The sequence below is a fragment of the Aplidium turbinatum genome, chromosome 8 (assembly GCF_918807975.1).
Source record: "Aplidium turbinatum chromosome 8, kaAplTurb1.1, whole genome shotgun sequence".
In the NCBI taxonomy this organism is placed as follows: domain Eukaryota; kingdom Metazoa; phylum Chordata; class Ascidiacea; order Aplousobranchia; family Polyclinidae; genus Aplidium; species Aplidium turbinatum.
The window spans coordinates 7390081-7412787 of NC_137479.1; the positions used below are offsets into that span (position 1 = coordinate 7390081).

Consider the following 22707-nt stretch of genomic DNA (forward strand, 5'->3'; position numbering starts at 1 on the left):
TTACGTGTCGGCCGTCACGCTTCACTACAGACACTTGCGCAGTAGATTAAACGGACATCACAAGAGTTTTAGATGGGATGTTCCTTCGATTTTATGTGCGTTGAGCTCTACCACTGAGCTATCTCACCGCCTAAGGTGCTTGGCTAATTAGTAATATAGTTTTGTACCATGGGTAAGGTGCTATCCACATGTTAGGCTATTTTCAACCTGTTATTTAACATTATGTTATTGTCAGAAGCCTAAAATTAAACTCTAGTGCAGCCCTAAAGTTAACCCAGCCAGGCTACTGTTAGCCTGTCAGCAACTTAATCAATTTAATCAATATTCCGTACATTAGTGTCTTTACTGTAACGCTTTACGCAGACTGATGTTGTTTTTCTGAACATCACCAATGACTTTGAGCTTTAAAATCTTCGTTTTTTGATAGGTACGAATTTTAAAATATAGCTTGCAAATGTGGTTTATAATATATGACACAATGTCCCAGTCGTTGGTTAATAAATACAAACTGTTTATATCAATCTCCTTAAACACAGTCTGCATTGTATTACAAAAGCTGAAATGTTTTCGAAAATCCACTTCCAGCCTCAGCAAAATTTTCATCAGAGTAGGACTTGGCTTCAGTAATGTTCCGTATTCGTCGTTTTGTAGTGTGTCAATCATAGATGAACCCGCTGTGCAACTGGAGTCACTTTCTAGTTTAGACAAAATGCCTTGTTGTTCATCTGTGGCACTGCGCTTCAATTTTCGTAACACGTATCCCCCAATATATTCTATTATGTGTATTTCATCAGTTGTAAGCACCGTATTAGTCGTTTGTTGTTGTTGTGAAACTTTGCTATTTTCATCTCTGAAATGTAAATTTCAAAACGTTAATGTTTGTGTATTGAACATAGATGCTGGCAAGAGTATTTAATGGTATACAAATCGTAAATTCGTGCTATTTTTTACGGTAATGTAGGCAAAGTTAAAATATGTATCTTGCCCCGTTTTATGCATCTTGAGTATGTCTCATTTACTGGCTGGTAGGCTATAGACAATTGCGTTATCTATTTGGCGACTTTATATGAAGTTTTTGGATATCGACCAATAAATACAGACTGAATTAAGACAAGTTTCGTACTTGAAGATAAGACGGAGAGATTGGGATTGGCTCAGTCAACAGCAATCCCGTTTCAAGAAATTAGGGGCCTCATTTTGCTATTTTGACGTCTGGAATGTGGTCTAACAATTTCCCCTTTTTACGTCGATTCGACGTAGGCAGGTGTTGAATAGATGCAATATTTGCGATATATTTTAATTTGGCAGACTGGATACGCCTACCACAGCAATTGTTACACACAAGTGGCTGACTGCAGTCAGATTTTAACGTTGATCCGTCGTCGCCAGACGTAGAAACAATGTGTAAATGGACGATTCAGGCTATAAAGTTGTCTTGCCGGTCTACAGGCAGGTAATATGCGGAACTGTAGTACCATACCTTTTCTGGTGTTATTACATGTGTTTCCAGCGTGCTTTGATTTGACATGAAAACGCAATCCCCCGTTGGTTTTGTAAGTTTTCGGACATAAGTGACATCTGCAAAAATACCGGATAATATATCCAAACAATTTTATTCAGCTTTCAACACACAACTGCACAATTTAATTAGAGGTGCGAGGTCCTTTGAAACGCTTTCTTACCCAAATTCACGTTGCACTGTAGACGCGCTCGTTGAAATGGGAATACTTTGAAATTCTTCATCTTCGATTATTTCCACAAGATACTCGACGGTTAAATTATCAGAACTGTTTTCCATTGCACTGTTATAAAAAGCCAAACTTCTTCTAGCCCTGTTGGTTGTTTATAGCTGGATAAGATAAACTTTGATAACCATATAGTCGTTTTGTATCGTATTTCGTAGACCTTTGCTACCCTATACTAATTTAATATTGTTGTTAGCAAGAGCCTATGTATTTACCCTGCTTATTGACCTGTAACATCCTGATTAACCTACTTCAAAATTTCACACAATCATCTGAAAAGACAAGCGGTAACGAAAATAAACTTTTAAACCACCTAACAATAATACTATGGTCGGAACAGTCCAATTGCTTCGTGGTATTCGCCGTCACTTTAGCCTTGCTTTAGTGCATTCTTAGCACGCAGTCTAGCCTTCCATGTGCAAGCAGTGAACCATGAAACGAGCGACGTAGAGGAACGAGAGAGATAAAAGAGAAACACTAAGAGAAGAGTGAGTTTCCACTCATGGTGTTATATCTCGTTGCTTCAACAATCGGAAAACTTCACTCTGCCAATCTCGGTAACCGGCCCTGCGTCAAGTGCCTCTACAAGTATGCGAACAAGTACCAGGAATAACCTATCAAGGCTTTGTCAGTCCGAGGATAAAGATTCAAAACCAAACCAAACCAAAACCAACGTTAGCCAAAGCTGACAGCTAGAAATTTTTGCTTGAACCTTCAATTTTTTTATCTTTGTTTGTGTAAACAAAATACACAAGTTGAACGGTGTATTTTGTGTTTCTAATAACAAAAGCTTAATTACGGTACTAATTTAAGTATAACCAACCAATTTATTGACAAAATAAGAAATAAGTTCGCGTAGGATTGAAGGCTATCAATTTATCTGATGAAAAAGCTTGACTTTCACGCGGTCCCCCTTTAAGTGGCATCATAAAAATGCGAAACGAAAACTGCCGCAACCGAACCTCGACCCGGAACGCTCAGCCACAGTGCAGACCTCCAAAGATAGGATACTCGTAGTAGCTTTAAGTTAGCTGGTGAGGAGAAGCGTATTTCTAAGAACGGTTATGCTCAGGCTACTAGTCCTACTTCTGCACTACTTAGCCTACTACAAATTGCAGCAAACACACTAACAAAGCTGTAGGGGCTCTTCTTTCAGTTCCAGGGGTCTAAAGGATTTGTATATCACTTTCACTGTACTTCAGGGTTAATTGTCCTAAGTTCGGCTCGCGGGCTAAATCCTGCCGCGATACATGTTTGTATGGTCCGCGCCTATTGCTGTAGCCTACAATGTGTTATCTTTGACCCGCAGACACACAGAAGTCATATAAATCCAACTTGCATTTTTAAAACAATTAAAGAAGACAGTATTTTCTCACAGACAAATAACAAACGAGAAAAGTTAGAATCTTAGTTGCGTCATAACTGCGAAATCAACAATTATTGCCTGGAACCAGAGATGCTGGAACGTTTAATGACAATGAATGACACAGTCGATGAGTCGAGCATTTAGCCTATTAGTTTTCTTGCCAGCAAATCAGCTGGATAAAAATAAATTTCCAGAATTGCGAAGTAGGCTAACTGTTGAGCTTGTTCGGTTAAATAACTTATGTTTGTGCGAGCACTGGCCCACCTGGGAAAATTTTCTGACACCCCTGCCCTGCGTCGATAGCGTGATTAGAGTAGGCTAGGTGGCGGCAGCTTATATATTCCAACTTCAATCGCTCAGTTGGTTAGTGCGTGACTTCGTGAACAAAGAAGCTTCAAGATCAAGCGGCGCTGGTTCGACTCTCGGGGTGTGCCCTTGAGCAACGTATTCTAAGGACTGCTCTCCATTCACCCGGTAGCGGAAACTGCCAGGATTAAGATCTCACCGAGGATAAAGATTCAATCAATCGAAAAACGTCACAGAGCACCATACAACACCTGCCGCTGACGTTTAAAATATTTCTGAACGCGGCATCATCTGATCGATAAGAATCCTGAACGCTTAACAACAATGTGATTGGATATATCAAATGTCACCGACGGACCATTATGAAAAGATTAGCCGAGTTGTGTAACTCAGTTGATGTTTAATACGATTACGTAGGCTACACAATTGCATCGTTATCGACAAAACAATCCGTTTTTTTTGCGCTATGTCAGAGAATGATCTCAATGTTGAAACTCGCTTTCCGATTTCTCTCATGCTCGAAAAGGCCCGCTGGGACAAAAAGGTTTGAAAAACACGTTTACTGATGCAACTACCGGTAGTCGATAGATAGTAAACAGCCCGACAAGCATAGGTTCGTCAGGTCATTCCTGGAAACTTGAAGAAACCACCGAGTATCTCTTAGATATCATGCGTTTTTCCTAAAAATGTATTTGGAGTGGGAATAACTCATTGGTACCGGGTTAATCTCTCAACGGCCCTGGGTCTTCTCCACTCATTAAGTAAATGTAGAACAGTGGTATTTTCATTAAGCCTACTTTACAAAGGTTTCCAATCTTGTGATGATATTTTGCTCTGTTTTGCAATGTTGATTTTTATTGACACCAGTTAAGATTTAGGCTTGCAGGTTTTGATTTTAAATATTATGTAACCACCTATTTAAAATATAATTTTATGCGTGTTGATAACATCGGAGTTTGCTTTATTTGTTCGTTTTACGTATTTTTCAAATTTTCTTTTTTACATGTGCTAGCTGAAGATGCTATTACTATAGCGAAATCGATTCTTAACTTAATAAATTACACTAAGAGGTTAGATTGTTGTGCAAATGCCAGCATTTGATGAATGCAAAATAGCAGTGATTTTTATTAAATAAGTTATTTCGAATATTTCCCCATAACCTACGACAGGGCTTCCCAAAGTGGGGGTTGCGACCTTGCAAGGGGTCACGTAACAAACTTCAGGGGTCACAGGGAGCATAGGCTGCCAATTTTACACAAAGTAGGCTACTGCATATATTAACACTTCTGTACATAGCTGGAGGAGATGGGGAGCAAGGGGGCGATTACGCCCCCGCTGAAATAAAATCGTCGTCAATTTGGGCAAAAATCTGTTACAACAGAAATATTTTCTTCCTGAAATGGACGATATCAAATTAGATTGGAGCTAAAACCTGTTTGCAATGCAACAAAAAGTAGACCGACCAAGCACCTCTCTCTTAAATCGCAGGAAGAACTTGCTGTATTATTAAAGATCGAGACACGTTTGAACTTGTTTGGTGGCAAAAAGCAGTCACACCCATCACATTGAATAAATGTGTTTGCTTTTTTTTTTCAGTACGCTACGCGTAAAGTAACAGGCTTCGAGTTCCAATAGCTTGTTTTTCGTTCGGATAAAGCTTTTCAATAAATATCACAAATGTAGGCTACATTTCGCACTGTTAATCATTTTAATCGTAAGAGATTGCAAGAAAAAATAGATTAAACAAAAAAGTTTGGGAAGCCCTGACCTACGGTACGTTTCTTGTGTTACATCCTCCAGCTGTTCCCCAGACAGCAATTCAGTCGCTTTTTACATTGATTCAACGTCTACAGACGTTAAATCGATGTAAAAAACGACTGATTTGTCGTCTGGGTACGGTAGCCTATTTGTTTTGTGAGCGACCTGTCTTGACTGTAAAATTTTCTTGTTGAGTTAGCATGGTTATATTTTTAAGTTGGCTCAAACTTTACAAATGAAGTAATCTTCAGTTTCAAGTTAAAAATTTGTGTCAAAACCTTAAACTATGTCACGCAGTTGCCATCAGCTTCCAAACTTAGTAAACAGCCCTCGCACAGCAGATTTTCGCCTGCAGACATTAAATTAATGCTTCGAGATTTGAACTTTCTATTTTTTGATAACAAATTGCAAAGTCATACTACCGCGATTACAATGCATTTATTCAGCAATATCGGCCAATTAAAAAAATCTGGAATTTAAAAATTATAGCAGAAAAGCGCAATGTTACAATATAGCAAAATTATAATAGCGATGCACGTAAAACGACATAGTACCTTGAACATCGAAACTACAGTAAACATACAATGAAGCGCCAAGCGAGATACGAAGGTTATAAAAGCAGCATAGTGAAAATTGCATGTGAAAATAGAACCGTAAAGGAAAGGAAGAATGTTATAAATTGTTGGAGGAATGGGGCTCTTCTCGGAGTTTTAAGATTTCTTTCAACGGAACAAGAACATCCGGGTTTAATTCACCCTGAAAAAAAAAAATATTTTGAAAATTTGATGATCGTCATCGATTCAACGCAGTAAATAAAAACTGAAATAATATTTCATCAAAACAAGGCAAAAAATCACATTTAAAAGATTGGAAGGTCGTTCTCATCGAACAGAAAGACGTTCATAAATACATTTAGAATACAAACAAACAAATTAAATGTCTACGTCTTTGGATCATGTTATTGCTAATCGATAGCGATTGCAAAATTTACCAATCAATAATTGTAATGTCATTCAGCGCGACATTGCGTTAATGTTATATACAAAAAATAAATAATTTTAAATTGATTTCAATCACAGTGCAAAGACTGCATTATTGGGGTAAAAAACAACGTTTTAATGATAGTTTTACATAAATTATAACATATAATTAAATATAATAATATAAATATAATATAAATAATAATAAAATAATATATAAAATAATATAATAAAATAATATATAAAATTATAATATAAAATAATAATATAAATATAATAATAAAAAAACAATGAAAACTATTAATACTACAAAAAGTGCTCAATGCCAAGCAAAAAGGCAAAGCAGAGCGAATTAAATCAAATGTAGTTATTACTATCTGAAGCCTTTACAAATTGTTTCACCTAACGGATCACCAGAATGTCTTATTCAAATAGAATCTATTTGATTAAGATTCTATTAAGATTCTATTTGAATAAGACCTTCTGGTGATCCGTTAGGTGAAACAATTTGTAAAGGCTTCAGATAGTAATAACTACATTTGATTTAAATATAATAATATATATATATATAATATAATTATATATAATTAAATTATAACATTAACCTTCGCAGCCATTAGCAGGTGACCTCTGTATATTGATATCGTTTCGTTATATTTCTTTTCAGATTCCTAAAAACACAACAACAGTTTTGTAATTTTCTATGCAACTAATATGAAACACAAATTAAAAAACGAACGATTCATCAACTGGTGGCCTATGCTAAACAAAAGTGGTTTTTCTTTTGCAAAATGTTTGCAAGTTTTGAAATTAAGTAGTTATAAGCAAAAAATTAAACCACTGTAAATATTGTCCCACCAGTACATTCGTCACAAACCTGACTGTTGTTGACGTTTAATCAACGTAGGTAGTGTACGCAGTAGACAAATGTCCTGGTTTTAAAAATTATCAAAAAAATAAAATCCATTTCGTTTCATCCAGTCCATTAACGCACTTTTTCAGATGGAATAAACCACATTAGCGATATTTTGTGAAAAGGTCAATAAATCAATGCGATTAATCGTTGACCATCATAAACGAACTTGGCCACTTCAAATGACGATTCATTTCATAACCCAGACACAAAATCCGTCATTTGTGCATTGATTCAACGTATGCAGACGTTGAATCAATGTAAAAATGACGGATTTTGCTTTATGGAAACTCAGTGCGCCGGTGGAATTGAAAAGCTCGTTTGCCACTTAATCCAAGCGTTTGGATGGCACTTGAAGCAATATCCGGTGTGCAGGTCCAATATGGGATTGGGAAATGCAAACCTTTCATTTATAATTTGCTTACGTCGGTCGCTGTGCGGCAAGGAACATTGAACTCACAGGTTCCACAAAATGAAGAGTTTTTTCTAATCTCCCTACTTTTGTAGAAGCAACCCATAAGGTTTGCATAAGAAGCGAAATTCTTAACGAGGATTTCAACTGTTTTTACTGTGAATAATTTAATTTGCACTTATGTCTTTGTAAAAAGATAAGTTGTATGGGTTTCAAGAAGCATGTTTTGCATGCTTCAGATACAAATGCGGCTACAAAATATTTACTTGTATGTGTTTGCAGAGTTGTTCCAATTGTGTCTTCATAGAATCTATTTTCTTTCGTTCCAGTTCAGTGCACTCGTATATTTTCACAGAGTTTAGTTTTGCCAATAAGTCTTTTTTGGCTTTCCGTAAACTGACGACCTGTGAAAACACCAGAAAAAATGCAGAGTAGATATAACAACCAAACCAACAAACTTGTATTCCATTTTACATTGATATGGCTACTTAGGAAACAAATAGATTTTCTTCAACAGTAAAAAAATTGAATAAATGAAAAACAACTACAAATCAGACAAAAGACAACGCAACTGGACAGTGGAAAGATGAGACGTTTAGCAGACTATTCGCTTTGTAGCAGTTGCAGCAGATTAATGCGATAATTGAGAAAGTAAATGCAGAAATATAGCACAATATTTAATGATTCACTGACGTTTCTGGCAACATATCATTTCGGATTCTCAGGCGCAATATGCCAGAGAGAATAACACACACTGCAAATGAAAAGTGCGTCCGGTTGCAAAACTTAACTTCACCAAGGCATAAGTTAGGTCAATACAGGAGTAGGAAGTGCTAATTCAAAGGGTAAAGGGCTGAAAACAGCAAAAGATTCTTACCTCGTCTTGAAGCTTAGAACACTTTTGCTTAACATCAGTGAGTTGCTGTCTGGTTCTATTCGTTTCAACTTCGGTTTCTTTTCGTTTGATTTCCGACTTTTCGAGCTGTTTTTCAAGCTTGATGATCTTTGCTTCTCTTTGGTTTCTCTCGACGCGCAATTCGCTGATCGTCTGCAAAGCCATTCGCTGTTCAGTTGCTGACAATGGGTGATGCTCAAACACAGCTGCATATAACTTCCCAGACAGTAAAATCTGTTATTTTTACATTGATTCAACGTCTGTTGACGTTGAATCAATGAAAAAGTGACAGATTTTGTTGTCTGAGTTGGAGTGTGGTAATGACTTTTTCTTGCAGATAAGACCACAAGCGTTGAATGAACCAGTGAGTAAAAAGACTTGCTTGAAAACCGAATACGTTTTTGAAACACTGTTAAATAAAAGATTTTTTTTCAACCATTGAATTTAAAGGATTACGTAATCAAGATATTGCCGAAGAAACGTGGCGGCGACGCGACAGAGGTTTTTCGTTGAGGGGTCAAAAACAATCGGCTAATCAAATGCTATACGACAACAAAACTCAGCGGGATGTTTTCAACGGATGCACTAAATTTACAGCAAAGTTGGTCACTAATTTTTTTTTTATGAAATTGATAATAATTAATCTATTCATTACCGTCTTATAAACTGGGAACAAGATACCTTTTCATTGTCAACAGATTTCTGTTGGACTTGAGTGCACTTTTGCTTGGCTTCATCTGCCTCCTGTTCTAAAGTGGTTTCTGCCTGTTTCCATAGCAACTTGTCAGCCTCGTATTCCTTCACCACTTGCTCACTAACAGAAAGGGCCACCTCCAGTTTGTCTTCCAGATCCCTGAAATAAGAATGTCTTGCTGGGTGAGTTATTTTTTTCATTCAGCGCTATACCCACCTATCCCAGACAGCAAAATCCGTCATTTTTACATGGATTCAACGTCTGCAGAGGTTAAATCAATGTAAAAATGACGGATTTTGTTGTCTGGGATGGCACACGCGCGCACTACTTTTCATTGATTATAAAATCTATTTATTCTGAAAATTTGTTAGTCGTCAAATGGGAACTGTTTTTAAAGTATTTATTTCTTCATAGAATGCAAATGGATCCAGTTTTTAGTTTCTCATATGTACGTGAGTATTAAATACGACATGTAGTGTAGAACACAGTACAAACATCAATCATGTGCGCATGGTCTGAGAATCCTGGACGACGAGACTGCTGAGTGGCTGAAGATTTCCTGCCCTCCAATCTAGCCAGGAAAGATCGCTCATACGCCATCATCAATCATGTTTGTGTATTCAGAACGTATTTGAATGAGTTTATTGATGGGCATTATTACCCTAATTAATGCAAACATTATCTCTGACCAATCCAATATCTGGCAGCACTACAGGGTTTCAATCTGTTTTAGGTATGGATTGGTTCTTATATCTAGAAGTCTATTGAGCAAGTTACATGCAAGACACGTTTGATGCAATACAGAAATCGATAAAGAGTGGAAACAAAAATGACGCTCTCTAACCACGAGTGAAGAAAAGGGGGTGAACAAAGGGGGTTGAAGGGGTTAAACAAAACGTTTCATTGAAAAGTTATCATTCAAGAACAAAATAATTTAGAAATTTAAAAAAAAAAAAAAATACAATAAAACGTATATTTTAAATTTTTAACCCACTTTAGTTCAAAATGGTCGTTTGCTTTTGCCGATAATTTTTCTTTGAGATGAATGATATCTCGTTTTTGCAGGGCGATGGTGTTGGCTTGCTTGGAGTTAACAGACTCAGCTTGTTGTAACCGTTCCTAACAGACAACACAGCTACTTGTTAAAGCAAGTAAAGTTACAAGCTATAAGTGGAATTGTTAAACACAATTATTCTTTTTCACGCTACATAACGAAAAACTTTCAAACTTATTCTTCTATCAAAAGTATTGACACTTCACATGTTGGCACATGCTTCAATAACAGAGTTGTGTGCTGAAAACTCCCACTTTCCAAACTAACTCTTGCATACACAATTACACAAGGAAGGTCGTGAGGCACAGTTTATACTTTATAGGATGCGCCCATGCCCGAAGGATACACATTACAAATAACGGAATGGTTTTCGATAAAGGGTTTAAAATATCTGCGTTGGTATTTTGTGAAAAAAGATGTTTAGTAAAAGCAGATTTCTTTCATGTCCCATTTTACACAGATTAGAAGCATATGCACGTCATACCAAGGAGCATTTGAGTAAAATATATCACTTCCACTAAATAAAGCACTAACCTTGATGTCTTGAACAGTTAGAACAAGTTTTTGATTTTCGACTTTGTACTTATCAAACACAGTTTCCGAATGGTTGAGCTTTTTGGTCAGGGCTTGGATCAGATCATTTTGTTCGAAAAGTTTGTTCTGTTGGAAAGAAACAAAGAAGTTAAGATTGGAGGTGAATTTGTTGCGTAGATAGAGCAAGTTTTTGCGTTAGGCGATCTTCGCTAAGTGGCACTCGAACAAAACTATCATAAGCGCATGAAATTGGTTCAAAGCTGCCAAAATGTCGATCAGTAGCTTGTGGGTTCAATTAGCTGTTGGCGGATGAGGAGAACGTTAAGCGGCTCAATCAAATCACCCTCGCAGAACATTAGTCTTTTTTTACATTGCAGACGTTGAATCAATGTAAATACAGTAGAAATCTTCAACAAAAACTAGTGTCTTTTAGAACTAGACACGTAATACCCTTATTTTTTAACAGCAAGACCAATTATTGCCAAAGTAAAATCTCCTTGAAAGGGAGAAATCTTTTCACAATTTTTTGTAAGGCTTTCTCCGGTGTTGTTTTTACAGAGTGTTTTCAAGTTTTGACAACGCTCTATATTCACGTTCATCGTTGATATTTTGCGACAATTCAGCAAAAATAGACGTTAAATCATCACAAAAAGACAAGCAGGCAGATAGTATCTGTTAAATCCCAGCATATGAAGTCCATGCATCACGCATCATTAACGACGCGGCATAATCCATGACCTCGCGAAACCATTCACACGTGAAAAGATTACCAACGACCAAAAAGTGTAATTTTGGAACGATTTAACCATTAAAAACAAAACCTAGCAATCCTCTGCTGAAAAATAGTACACTGGGTTATCAAAACAATAATAATAACTGCACTATAGACTTTTTGGCACCAATGCTTGTGATTTGTGTGGTCGGTAAATGATAGACTGCAGGAGTGCAGGTTGTGTAAGTAGCAGATTAACGTATGGAGATGTCAATAATATTTAGTTTAGGGTGATTATGTGGTTTCTGGTAGACATCTTTACATAAGAGTGTTACGTCAGTGAGATCGGTGTCTTTATGACAGTCGCCTTGGGCAACTTACAATTTTTTTTATATTAAAATGATGTGAATGGAAAGAGACGCGTTAGCTAAGCAAATACTTACTTGAAGTTGCTCTGTTTCAATTTTCCTTTCCTGGTCGTTTTCTATTTTCTTTGCGCTTTTCTGTTGAATTGGAGACTTTTTAAACAAAGAAAATGGCATTATTTTTTACTTTCACACACACAAAACAACTAAAAAATCTTGTAAAATATAACTTTCAAGCCTCACTGCCTTATTATGACCTCACAAAGAAATACAGAAAAGAACTTGTTCGGAACAAGTGACTTGTTGAATCACATTTTAACTCTTACCTCACTGGCTTGAAGTAATTCAGACTTTAACAGACGAAGACATTCTTCATAATCTAAAAAATATATAATTGCAAATGTTAATGCCCAAGGCCAGATCATCAAATGAAATCAACTTCAAAGTAGTCACTCACCGTCATTGTCACTTGGCTTTCCAATATCCAACAAGAGCCGGTTTAATCCGGTTGTAACCTCTTTATTTTTGCGTTGTTCACTTGTGTACAATTTTATTGCTTCCAAATTCTGCAAATTAAAATTTTTCTGAACACAAGAGCAAAAAGTGGTACTTAAATCATCTCCAATAACTGAGTGCTTTCTAACTCGAGTTTATCGTTTTTCGTATGGAAATGACCACACTTCAATGCTACTGTAAATGTACAAAAAGTAACAGCTTACATAATTATGACAGTTACTGTAATATGGTACTTTAATAACCGCATCTCAACACACAGTGGTCGGTGTGCTAGCTGAACAACGCCACTTAAAAACAACCATTAAAAATACCCCGACAAAGAATTAGAGATACGTTCTAAGGTTATATCATATTGTAGCTAACTGCTCTAGGCTGCTGATCAGAACTGACGATGCACTAGCAAGTGCGAAATATATTTTCTGTTACATCTACTGACTACTGATCCCTTAGCAATTGAAGTTTTAGCTTATATCATATTGCCTTGTTTCTTAGGAATGATGATATATTCAATACCACAGCCGAGTTGTGGCGTGGTTTTAGTATCTCTACCGGGGTAAAAAATGAAGCTCAATGAAATGTTTATTTGAAAATTAGATTACGAAGGTAAACGCTACCATTGTGTTTCTTAAGTGCAATTGCATTCAATTTTTCGGTGGTCAAATGCTACAAGCAACTGAGTTCACTTCAATACTACATTCGTCATGATTGTTGCTTCAACAGTAAAACTATGAAACAAAATATCAATTGAATTAAAGATAGATGCAACGTTCAGTAAGAGTAAAAATAACATAAAACCTCACTTTTCCAGCCATGTCTTCTAGTTTTGATGACGCAGTTTTAAGCCTGGCTTCCGTTTCTGCAAGTGTCTTGTGCAAGTCCTTGGCGGTTTTTTCCGCCTCCAACAGACGGTTGTTATCCGCAGTTTGCAGTGCGGCTATTTCTTCCAGACTTGCCTTGTTGGACACTTGCAAAGCCCGACAGTCCTTGGACAGGGAAATATTGGCCTTTTCCAACTCCTTTTTATGTCAACAACAACAACAAAAAAATGAGCCCATGCAACCAAAAACTACAACAAACACTGGTATGCGAAATTTGATCAGATTGAAAATTTGGTATTGTGACTTCATAATCACTAGTAAACATCGCCTAGGAAGGACACAGGTTAAGTTTTAGGGCACTTGAAAACGACAAATATCTTTGAAACTCAATAAAATCGGTAATGCCAGTGACCTTTGGCGAACAGCAATGGGCATGTCCACACGCAACACTGCGACGTAAAATAAAAACTTAACTTTTGTTGGCTTGGTCAGGAATCAGGATATAACACTTTACACAAAGCTTTTTGTAACACATCTAGCTCATTTTTCACGACATCAAAAAGGTAAAGACACAATTAAAACACTCGCACCTGGACGGAAATTTCATATTTGGCGTTGGAATTTTTCAAGCTATCGACCTCCCGGTTGTAGCTGTTCTTGATTTGCCGAATTTGTGTATCCAGAAGAGCAATCTGCTCTTCCTTTTGCAGCAGCTCTTCCGCTAACTTGAGAGCATTTTTTGTACCCTCCCCCTGACGAGGTTTGGGGGTTGGAGGGTTTTTGCTTGTCTCGGTGTTTGCGAACACATCAAGAGACGATATAGAAGCCAGAGTGCTCTTACTGTCGTAGATGCTGACATCACGATCATAGAGATTGCTGTGCTTGGAATCGTTGTATAATGACACGACGGTTGCATTGGCCCGTTGATTGACAGGGGATCCTGAGAAGAAAATAGTTGACGTCTGTAGACGTTGAACCAATGTAAAAAGCGACCGATTCGCTGTCTGGGTAAGTTCAGACTCTTTTAATTTTTTAACGCAGAAGCGAATATGATACAAATATATTATCATGGTATGCTATTTGTGGTGCTGGCACAAGAACAACGGCGAAAGACTAGCTTAGTTGGCGGCAGGGCACGTTTGATGGATAAAATAATGGTGGATATAGATGTCAACAAAGTCAACTGCAACCTTCGTATAAACGACAAAAGAGTAGGAGACTATGACAGAATATAAAATCGATTAAAAGCTATAAAGAAAAATAAGACAGAAAACCCCCAAAAAAAAATAATACTAACGAAAAGATACAAAAGCATAATTAACTCCAAATAATGCTTAAAGTTTTGAAATTTGCGTGGCTTGAGACTCGAGACAAACGGTGATATGTAACAAGACAGGTGCTCTTTTAAAGTTCAAAAATGAAAAATCTGTACATGTCTATCACAAGGGATTCACAGCGTGGTGCAGACAACAGAATCTGCACCAGGTTGCTCCCTTTAGTTTCAACCAGAACGCACCACACAGTTGCAAAGCCACTGAGGAAAACTCTTAATAATATCGCAGTTTGGACAACTGTGATGCAAAATCCGCTTTTTTACATTGATTGAACAGACGTTTAATCAATGCAAAAATAGCGGATTTTGCAGTCTGGGTAATGATAAAACGGCTCAAAACAACAAACTCCAACCAACAACCCAGACAGCAAAATCCGTCATTTTTACTTTGATTTAACAAACACGTTGAATCAATGTAAAAATGACGGATTTTGATGTTTGGAAAGGTTGTTATTCTTGCACTGTTAGTTTTACATAAGGTATACACCATTCTATCGTCTTACGACGCTGAAATCATACCAATAACAGCATTCACTGACTGGAATGCGATACCACTAACAAGGTTTAAATGCAATCCTTGTGGCACAGCTCCACAAATTAACGATGTAATCTAAGAACCCACTTCGTAAGCATTTTTCCGGTCCAATCGACTGTGACTTGACATTATTTTGTGCAGGAAAGTAGTAAGAAATTATGATACATTCAATTACCCAATAATTTGTGCTTGGTATGATCGTCTAACAATGTAACATTGATTTAACGTATTCTGATGTTGGTAAACGAAGGGCAGAAATGTTATCTGGAGATGATAAGAAAACGGGAAACAATATTAGGTTTCCAACAAACCGTCCATCCCAGGCAACAAAATCCGTCATTTTTGCATTGATTCGACGTCGAATCAATGCAAAAATGACGGATTGTGCTGTCTGGGATCAAAACCGTCATGGAATTGATTTCTTGCGTTGATTGCAACATTTTCTATATCTTTTATGTTGATGCAACGTTGCTAGATGTAGTTTGCAAACAACACAAGTTATCATGTTTTGTCTTACGTGGTTTTTCTTCGTCTTTCCTCACTGCAGGTGATTCGCTGTACCCTGGGGAAGTGCTTTCGTCCATGTATGGCAATGGAAGGGAAATCTGAAACAAAGTTTTAACTTTCAAAACATTCATTCGTCGACAAAGAAACTTAACAGATTTTAACTGGAATTTTAACATCAGCTAATGAAAAAGAGAAACATTTAACGAGTAACCAATAAAATTCATGCCTACGTTTGGCTAAAAAAGTGACAAGAACAGAAACGTTTGTCTACGCTACACTCTCCAGAAAACAGTCAGTGAATCAGTCCTTTATTGAATTACATGCATGTGAAAAATGACTGATTTGCCAGGTAGGTATCAGCTTCAGTGACCACTCTACTAAAAACAGCAACAACAAACGTGCCCAAGCCAGCATATCCGTCCATTTTCGCACTGATTCAACATCAGCGGCCTTGTGAAAAAAGTTGATTTTTCAGCCAGGATGTAAAGCCTGCCCCCATGAAGGCTATGATACCATGAGACTTCCACTTTGACTCAGTTTGCATCAGCTATTACAAGTTGAACACTGCGATAAATGATTCATAGCGCTACGTCAGTCGTAACATCACCTTAGAGTAGTCAAATCAAACAATTACCTTTGCTAAATTAAAACAGTCACGTGGAACGCCATGAACAATAAACACACGGTGAATAAACACTACTTGCTGAACTACTAAAGATAGAACAAACAGACGGTAAATTTTATGAACAGATGTGATGAAGTTGGATAAGTTTATGACCGATGTGGTAGCAGGTTTCGCAGATTATATACAAAAAGCAGTCACATTGTGGTCTGCCTTGTGGCATGTGGTTTCATGAATTAACATTCCCTACCTCTTGTAAGGGTGGGAAAGTTTCGGATTTATCTGTGGAATCGGGTTGTACTTTGCTGCTTGTACTCAAGCGGGCGCCTGCAAAAGAAACCAATCTATGAACAACGTTGAACATACTGCAGTAAAGTAGAACAGAGAACAACGTGCCAGATGGAAAACAACATTCAACATCTCACACAAAATCCATCATTTTAACTTAAGATTAATGCAATGTCGTAAGACGTTGAATATGAAGATTTAGACTTTGGACCCTTTTCAGCAACTTGTTCCAAATAAATTTCTGGTCTGGCCTGGTTCATAAAGGTATGAAATGAAAAATATCAACGAGGCCAAACATCGGTTCTACATAACGGCAACTTATGCTTGTTGACAGCGCTATGTGCAAATGTGATTAGATACAACGTTGTACTAACGTTGCCAATTCAGCAACTTTCATGGAACAATTTTTGAGTTGTTCTTCTTTCCATTCTCAAAAGACCTGTAGTCAGGCATGAGGAGAGCTACCCAGACAGCAAATCAGTCGTTTTTTTACATCTGCAAACGTTGAATCAACGTAAAAAGCGACTGATTTGCTATCTGGGTATAGACACGGTTCAATTCAAATCCGTTTCACCTCTGTCTGTTTTCTTTGCCGCGTCAGTGAGCTGCACGATATGTAAAGCATCAACGACACTTTTCCGCTGCTTGCCTCGGGCAACGTCCAACGCGCTCTTGCCATCTGATAGCTTGGCACTGTAATCGACTCCATTTTCACACAAGAGCTTAACCTGTCAACAAATATATATCATGAAAGATGTCTAATTATTTAGCACCTGAACTCAATATCGGATTCATCGAAGTCGTTAGAATTTAAATCTTGTAGAAACCTAAGTGATTTAAATCTTGTTAGAAAACCCTAAAGTCGGCGAAGGTAAATCAAGCTGGCAAAATGTGTAATGGTAAAACAAAACTTACAAATGAACCTATGGCAAAAACAAGCAGATTGACCACTTAAATGATAATAATAACAAAGTCAATTGCCTACCAATAAAAAGGTTAAACAATAAACATCCTTATATAAACAAAAAATACGTTTACAACTTTTGCCAGGCATCAAATAAATACAAAATTTATGTAAGTTTTTACATTGCAGATGATATCTACTGTATTAACTTTAATAACACACTGTCCGACGCATTACCGGAAAGTTTGCGTCGGTGCAATGGACAACATGCCGCAGTTGCCATAAAACCCCCTGTGAAACGGACACCGCAATGATCGTTACTTACAAAAAGTAGACACAAAGCCACGCATTTGGTTCTGACTAGCGCTTTGTTAACATCGAATATTCTCACTTGAAAAAGACACCAATGAGAGGTGGCCAGGGCCCACTCACCACGTCAGCATGCCCGGCCTCGGCAGCCAAAGATAGAGCCGTGTGCTGAAGGCCACTAGAATCTTTATGGTTTACATCCACGCCTCTTTTGATGAGCTCCTGACACACTGAGAGCCTCCCCATGGCGGCAGCAACCATCAGAGCCGTTCGACCATCCTGGAAAAGCATTTCAACTAATTTAAAATTAACTAATTGCAATTCAAATAATGAAAATATCATCCAAAATAATTATTTTAGTATATTGCATATACATACAGTATATCGGCAAAAATAACACAGGCTCATTGATTTTGAAAACTACATTAGTTTACGTCTTGTGCTAAAATTAAATACAGTTTAGTGAAGACAGTATCTCATTCAAAGTGTTGGCTGAACATGAATTTTAGTTTCATTAATTTGGCTTCAGGCTTTTTAGAGGATGAACCTTTTCAACCAGTTGTAGCAACTTTTAAAAACTCTAGTTTTGAATCATAGGTTAAAGTAAAACTAATGTGATGACTCAAAAGTAAAGACCTTTCTCAAATTCCCACTTGTTGGTTAACAAATGGTAATTCAAGTGAAGCAATTGTGAAGGTGTAAACAAATCATTTGATATCATGCGTGACTCATCATCTTGGATGCTGGTTTAAATTACCGGAATGGCCGGTTTCCGGAATGGCCGCCGGTTTCGGTGAGTGCCCTATTTGGTGTTTTTTTTTTAAATTATTAGGTACCGTAGCCTAATTATATCATTGCCGTTATAAGGTTAGGGGTAGGGGTTAAGGTCTTATTTCAACGTTTAGCGACGTTAAAACGATGTAAAAGAGGCAATGATAATTAGGCTACGGTACTCAATAATTTCAAAAAAAATCACCGAACATAGGGCTCTCACTCTCACTGAAAAAGGCTCTCACCGAAAAGGCTCTCACCAAATCGGACTGACCGATTCTTGCAGAAATCCAGAAGAAAGCCTATAACTAGCGGCAGATTAACTCCAATAACAGTTTGAAATCAAATTTTAGCCAGACGAAATCGGTTAATCACATATATATATACCGATTAAATGCAAAATTTGTTTTATCACATTTGATTTCCGAATTCCCAAACACAAGATATATAATCTAATTTAGAAAATCGTATATAATGGCTGGACGCATAAAAAAAACTTGGCAATTAGACTATTATCTGGTTCCATCTGCATTGGTAATATCAAACAATGATTAACAAATTACCGACTTAACAAACATAACTTTTAATAAAATAACTCCTTATTAAAAGCAACTTGATGAAGTTGGATTAACAAATAAACTGACCTTGTCAATACAGTGGATGTCACAATCTTTGTCATTTGCAATCAGCTTGACACAATCGACATGGCCTTCAAAAGCAGCAAAATGCAACGCAGTGCAATGGTTTTGATCATAGGCATTCACATCAACTGTACGAGATGCCAGTAATTTGGTGGTTGTGCCTTTGTGTCCATACCTAGCACTTGCATGAAGAGGTGTACTAGCTACAGCAGAAAACAAGAAACAACATTTTCAAATCTTTCTTCAGTTTTAGCTGCAGTAAAAAGTCTAAGTCACCGAGCAAAAAAAAAAAGTTATATGAAAAGCAGATTGACTTCAGTGTAAGTCAATCTTATTTTTCTGGATGCACATATATTATGTAGCCTATGCAGGTTAGTTTGAAGGCCTATAACCGACATAAAGAACATGAACAGCAGATTAGACTCCGACAGCAACACATATTACAATGCACACAACACATTTACCTGTTACATCTCGAGTGCTAACATCAGCCTTGTGTGCCAGCAACACATTCAAGCAGTCATCTAAACCTTTGGCAGCAGCATAATGAACACTAGAAAAAGAGAACAAACTTATACGATATTTCATAGCACCTAACAACTGCAGTAATCAGTTAAAATTTGTTTTTACAACATTACACCACAGTCTACACAAAAAAAAACTGTTTGAACAGTCAGTAGCATTAAACTAATATTGCCAATCAAGAAATCAAACAGTTTTAGTAGATATAGAACAAAAACCTTACTTAGGATACAAAAAAAATTTCTAATTACCATTTAATGCAATTATATGTAATTAATATGATACAACTCAAATATATTCATATATATTACGCTAGTATATTAATTATTATAACTTCATATAATTCAAACTTACACAGAATATCCCACACTTGGACATAGCTTATTGACATTGGTGCTGCTGTACTTGCTCAGTTTTGAAGCAAGTTTTGCAGGCTGGTTGATAGCCACAGCATGCCATATCCGCTGATCAGTTTTCGACCAATCATCCTGAATTAAATTGACAAACTAAATTAATCATCATCTTCTTCCTGGATAAACATTGAACAGTGATACAGACAGCATATCAGATAATTACCATGACATAAATTTCAGCAGCATTGAACTGCTGAACGATTACAGAAATATTGCTAATGAAGAAATACTGCTAATCAATAATGCTAAGCATGATATTAATTAACACAATTTTTAACAGATTTTTTATTTTGGCTGCCAGGAGAGAGCTCTGGTAGGCTATGCTTGATCAAATGATCATCGGAAAAATAAAGGAGTTTAGAGGCTTGAACAGAAATAATTTGATATATATTTGATATTGTAAGCGCTGAGGCCTGAGGTGCTGTTTCATCATTATATATATTATTATATATGATATATTATAACAGGCCTCGAAATTCACGGCGGACACGGCGGACATGTCCGCCGTCACAGCATGCGATGTCCGCGGGAAGTACCATCTAGATCGGTCATATTTGTCCGCCGAGAAATAACACAGGAACTAGCGATACAAATCGTCATTGCATAGCACGAACAATTGTTGCGAAAATATAATTTCTCGTGCATTCTAACGCACATCTAGAAAATGTAAATACTGTAACTTTCGATTTTTACGTTGCTTCAACGATTGATGACATTGAATCAGCGTAACAAAGGTGAATTCTTCGCTAAGAATCTATGGGAATAGCAGTACTTCTACAGTAATCAGTATCACGCGCAACTTAGTTTAAGTCTTACGTCACAATGTCTGGCTTTGATCCCCCAGTAATATTGATAAGGCAAGGTTGGTTAAAAAATTAGGTTATAAATACGAGTAGGCTATAACAGCAAGATGCAGCAAAATTTGTTAAGTTTTGGTATTATACAGTGAAAAAGAAAAGGCTCAAGAAAAATTCACTTTCGCTCACATGACACGCAAAAATAAACGTACCGTAAAGAAAAAAGCCAAGTGAAACTTTGCACAGCAGAATATAATAGCGTTAGTGTAGAAGTTTTCCGACTCGTGCCCAGAGCATTGTGACGCAAGAAGCCACACGACCTCGTTCGGTGGAAATTAATCAGTTATGCGGTGTAAGCAGAGCTCTACACGGCGCTTTGACTAGAGCTTCAAGCGCACGTCGTTGGTCTGATGAAAGCCTTTCAGAGTGACTTCGCTGTAATTTTAAAAAACCTTCTAAACCGTAGTTATAGTTCTCAAATGGCGAAGAATTATCAAGATAAAGTGATTAAATATGACGATCGACGTTTAAACTCGTGTGTCCGCCGTGAGACTTAATTTGTCCGCCGAGATAGCTGCTCAGACCGGACACGTTTGTCCGCCGTCAACAAAAACGAATTTCGAGACCTGTTATAATGTACACAGAAATGCAGTTGTGGTTAACTCAGGTTAACAGCAATACTTTCACAGGTAACAACTGCTAATTAACAATTATTAACAATATCTAATGACAGAAATTAACCTTTAGAAGAAGAGATAGTAATGGAAGCACAATATGAAAAATACAGATAGGCTACGTGAAAAACACATGACACTATGGTACCGTCACTTGATAAATTGTGAAGTTTGCCCCAATAGCTCAATTGGTTTGGTTCGAATCTTTATCATCGGACTAACAAAGCCTTGATAGGTTATAGGCTACCTGGTAGTTTTGTATACTTGCAGACTATGTAGAGGCTTTGGAGGCAAGGCCAATTACCAAGTTTGACAAAGTGAAGTTTCGGATTATTGGAAGTTTTGTTGCCGAGGAATCATTCCATTCACTAGGTGCCGCTAAATGGAGAGCAGTTTTTAGAATGCGTTGCTCAAGCGCACACTCTGAGAGTTGAACCAGAGCCACTTGATCTTGAAGCTTCTTCATTCACTAAGTCACGTGCTAACCAACTGAGCCTTCTGAGCCATGGTTAACATATGACTTTGTGAACGAAGGAGCTGTAAGATCAAACAGCTCTGGTTCGACTCTCGGGGTGTACGCTTGAGCAACACACATCAAGGACTGCTCTCCATTCAGTGGCATGTAATGAATGGAATAATTCCTCGGTAGCAAGACTTCAACAATCAGAAACTTTACGCTGTCAATCTCGGTGACCAGAAATGTAACAGCGATTCAAAGCCTCTACAAGTATGCAAAACTGCCAGGTTTAAGCTCTCAAAGAAGCTTTTCTAGTCTGAGGATGAAGATTCAATCAATCAAATTACTCTTGGTAAAATGTATTGAAATGACGAGATTAATTCCAACATGTCAAAAATACACTGCCTATCAAAACCACATTTTAATAGGATTGTGATTGTAACCATAAGTTTAAAAAGGTGGACACAATGTAAAAGCTAGCCTACCACAATTGATACCGGTAAGTCACCTTGCTTCCATTGGCAGTCGATGCTGGCTTCTTCAACTTTGCCTTGATACTTCTCATGATATGTATTTGTCGACTTTTACCTCATTTTCCGTAGACAGAGTTAAAGCAAGACTTTGGTCACACAGCTTATGTTGACAAATACTAAATGCATAAAAATTAGTACTCTTAAAAAAGACTGAGTTAGAAAATCACTGAAAACTAAATCGTCTCTGAAGAGTTGATTGATGGTACAAAACTTGAAAACTGTGAGTAGAATGTTGCACAAAGCTGCAGATTTTCGTCTGAACGAACCTACAGCTTCAAGCAATATTCTACTCGCAATCTTAAATCCTCTATGAGCACAGGTATTGGCATGCTA

The 22707-nt window shown here is 37.2% G+C and overlaps 1 protein-coding gene and 1 long non-coding RNA gene across 2 annotated transcripts; both read right to left on the reverse strand.

The window, feature by feature from the left end:
* Window positions 1-269: 269 nt before the first annotated feature.
* On the reverse strand, window positions 270-1843 carry LOC145775992 (uncharacterized). The gene is made up of 3 exons (XR_014290192.1): window positions 1683-1843; window positions 1481-1578; window positions 270-850 (listed from the first exon to the last, which is right to left on the reverse strand). It is a non-coding gene; the product is annotated as an uncharacterized LOC145775992 (long non-coding RNA).
* Window positions 1844-5594: 3751 nt separating this feature from the next.
* Window positions 5595-22490, reverse strand: LOC145775336 (uncharacterized). Its single transcript, XM_082586613.1, has 20 exons — window positions 22350-22490; window positions 19855-19988; window positions 19443-19531; window positions 18982-19181; window positions 17690-17845; window positions 16928-17081; window positions 16316-16392; window positions 15454-15541; window positions 13659-14008; window positions 13051-13266; window positions 12192-12300; window positions 12061-12113; window positions 11813-11872; window positions 10658-10783; window positions 10064-10188; window positions 9057-9228; window positions 8358-8528; window positions 7747-7884; window positions 6761-6826; window positions 5595-5931 (listed from the first exon to the last, which is right to left on the reverse strand). Exons 1-20 carry the CDS (start codon window positions 22404-22406, stop codon window positions 5848-5850), a joined length of 2625 nt encoding a protein of 874 aa, XP_082442739.1. The 5' UTR covers window positions 22407-22490; the 3' UTR covers window positions 5595-5847.
* Between the last annotated feature and the right edge of the window lie 217 nt (window positions 22491-22707).

Excerpts from the sequence above, each read along its gene's own strand:
- LOC145775336 (XM_082586613.1), bottom strand. The coding sequence starts at position 22,406 with ATGAGAAGTATCAAGGCAAAGTTGAAGAAGCCAGCATCGACTGCCAAT. Across the intron at positions 17,846-18,981 it reads ACATCCACTGTATTGACAAG|GATGGTCGAACGGCTCTGAT; the intron begins GTCAGTTTATTT and ends ATGCTTTTCCAG. Across the intron at positions 12,114-12,191 it reads AAAGCCAAGTGACAATGACG|ATTATGAAGAATGTCTTCGT; the intron begins GTGAGTGACTAC and ends TATATTTTTTAG.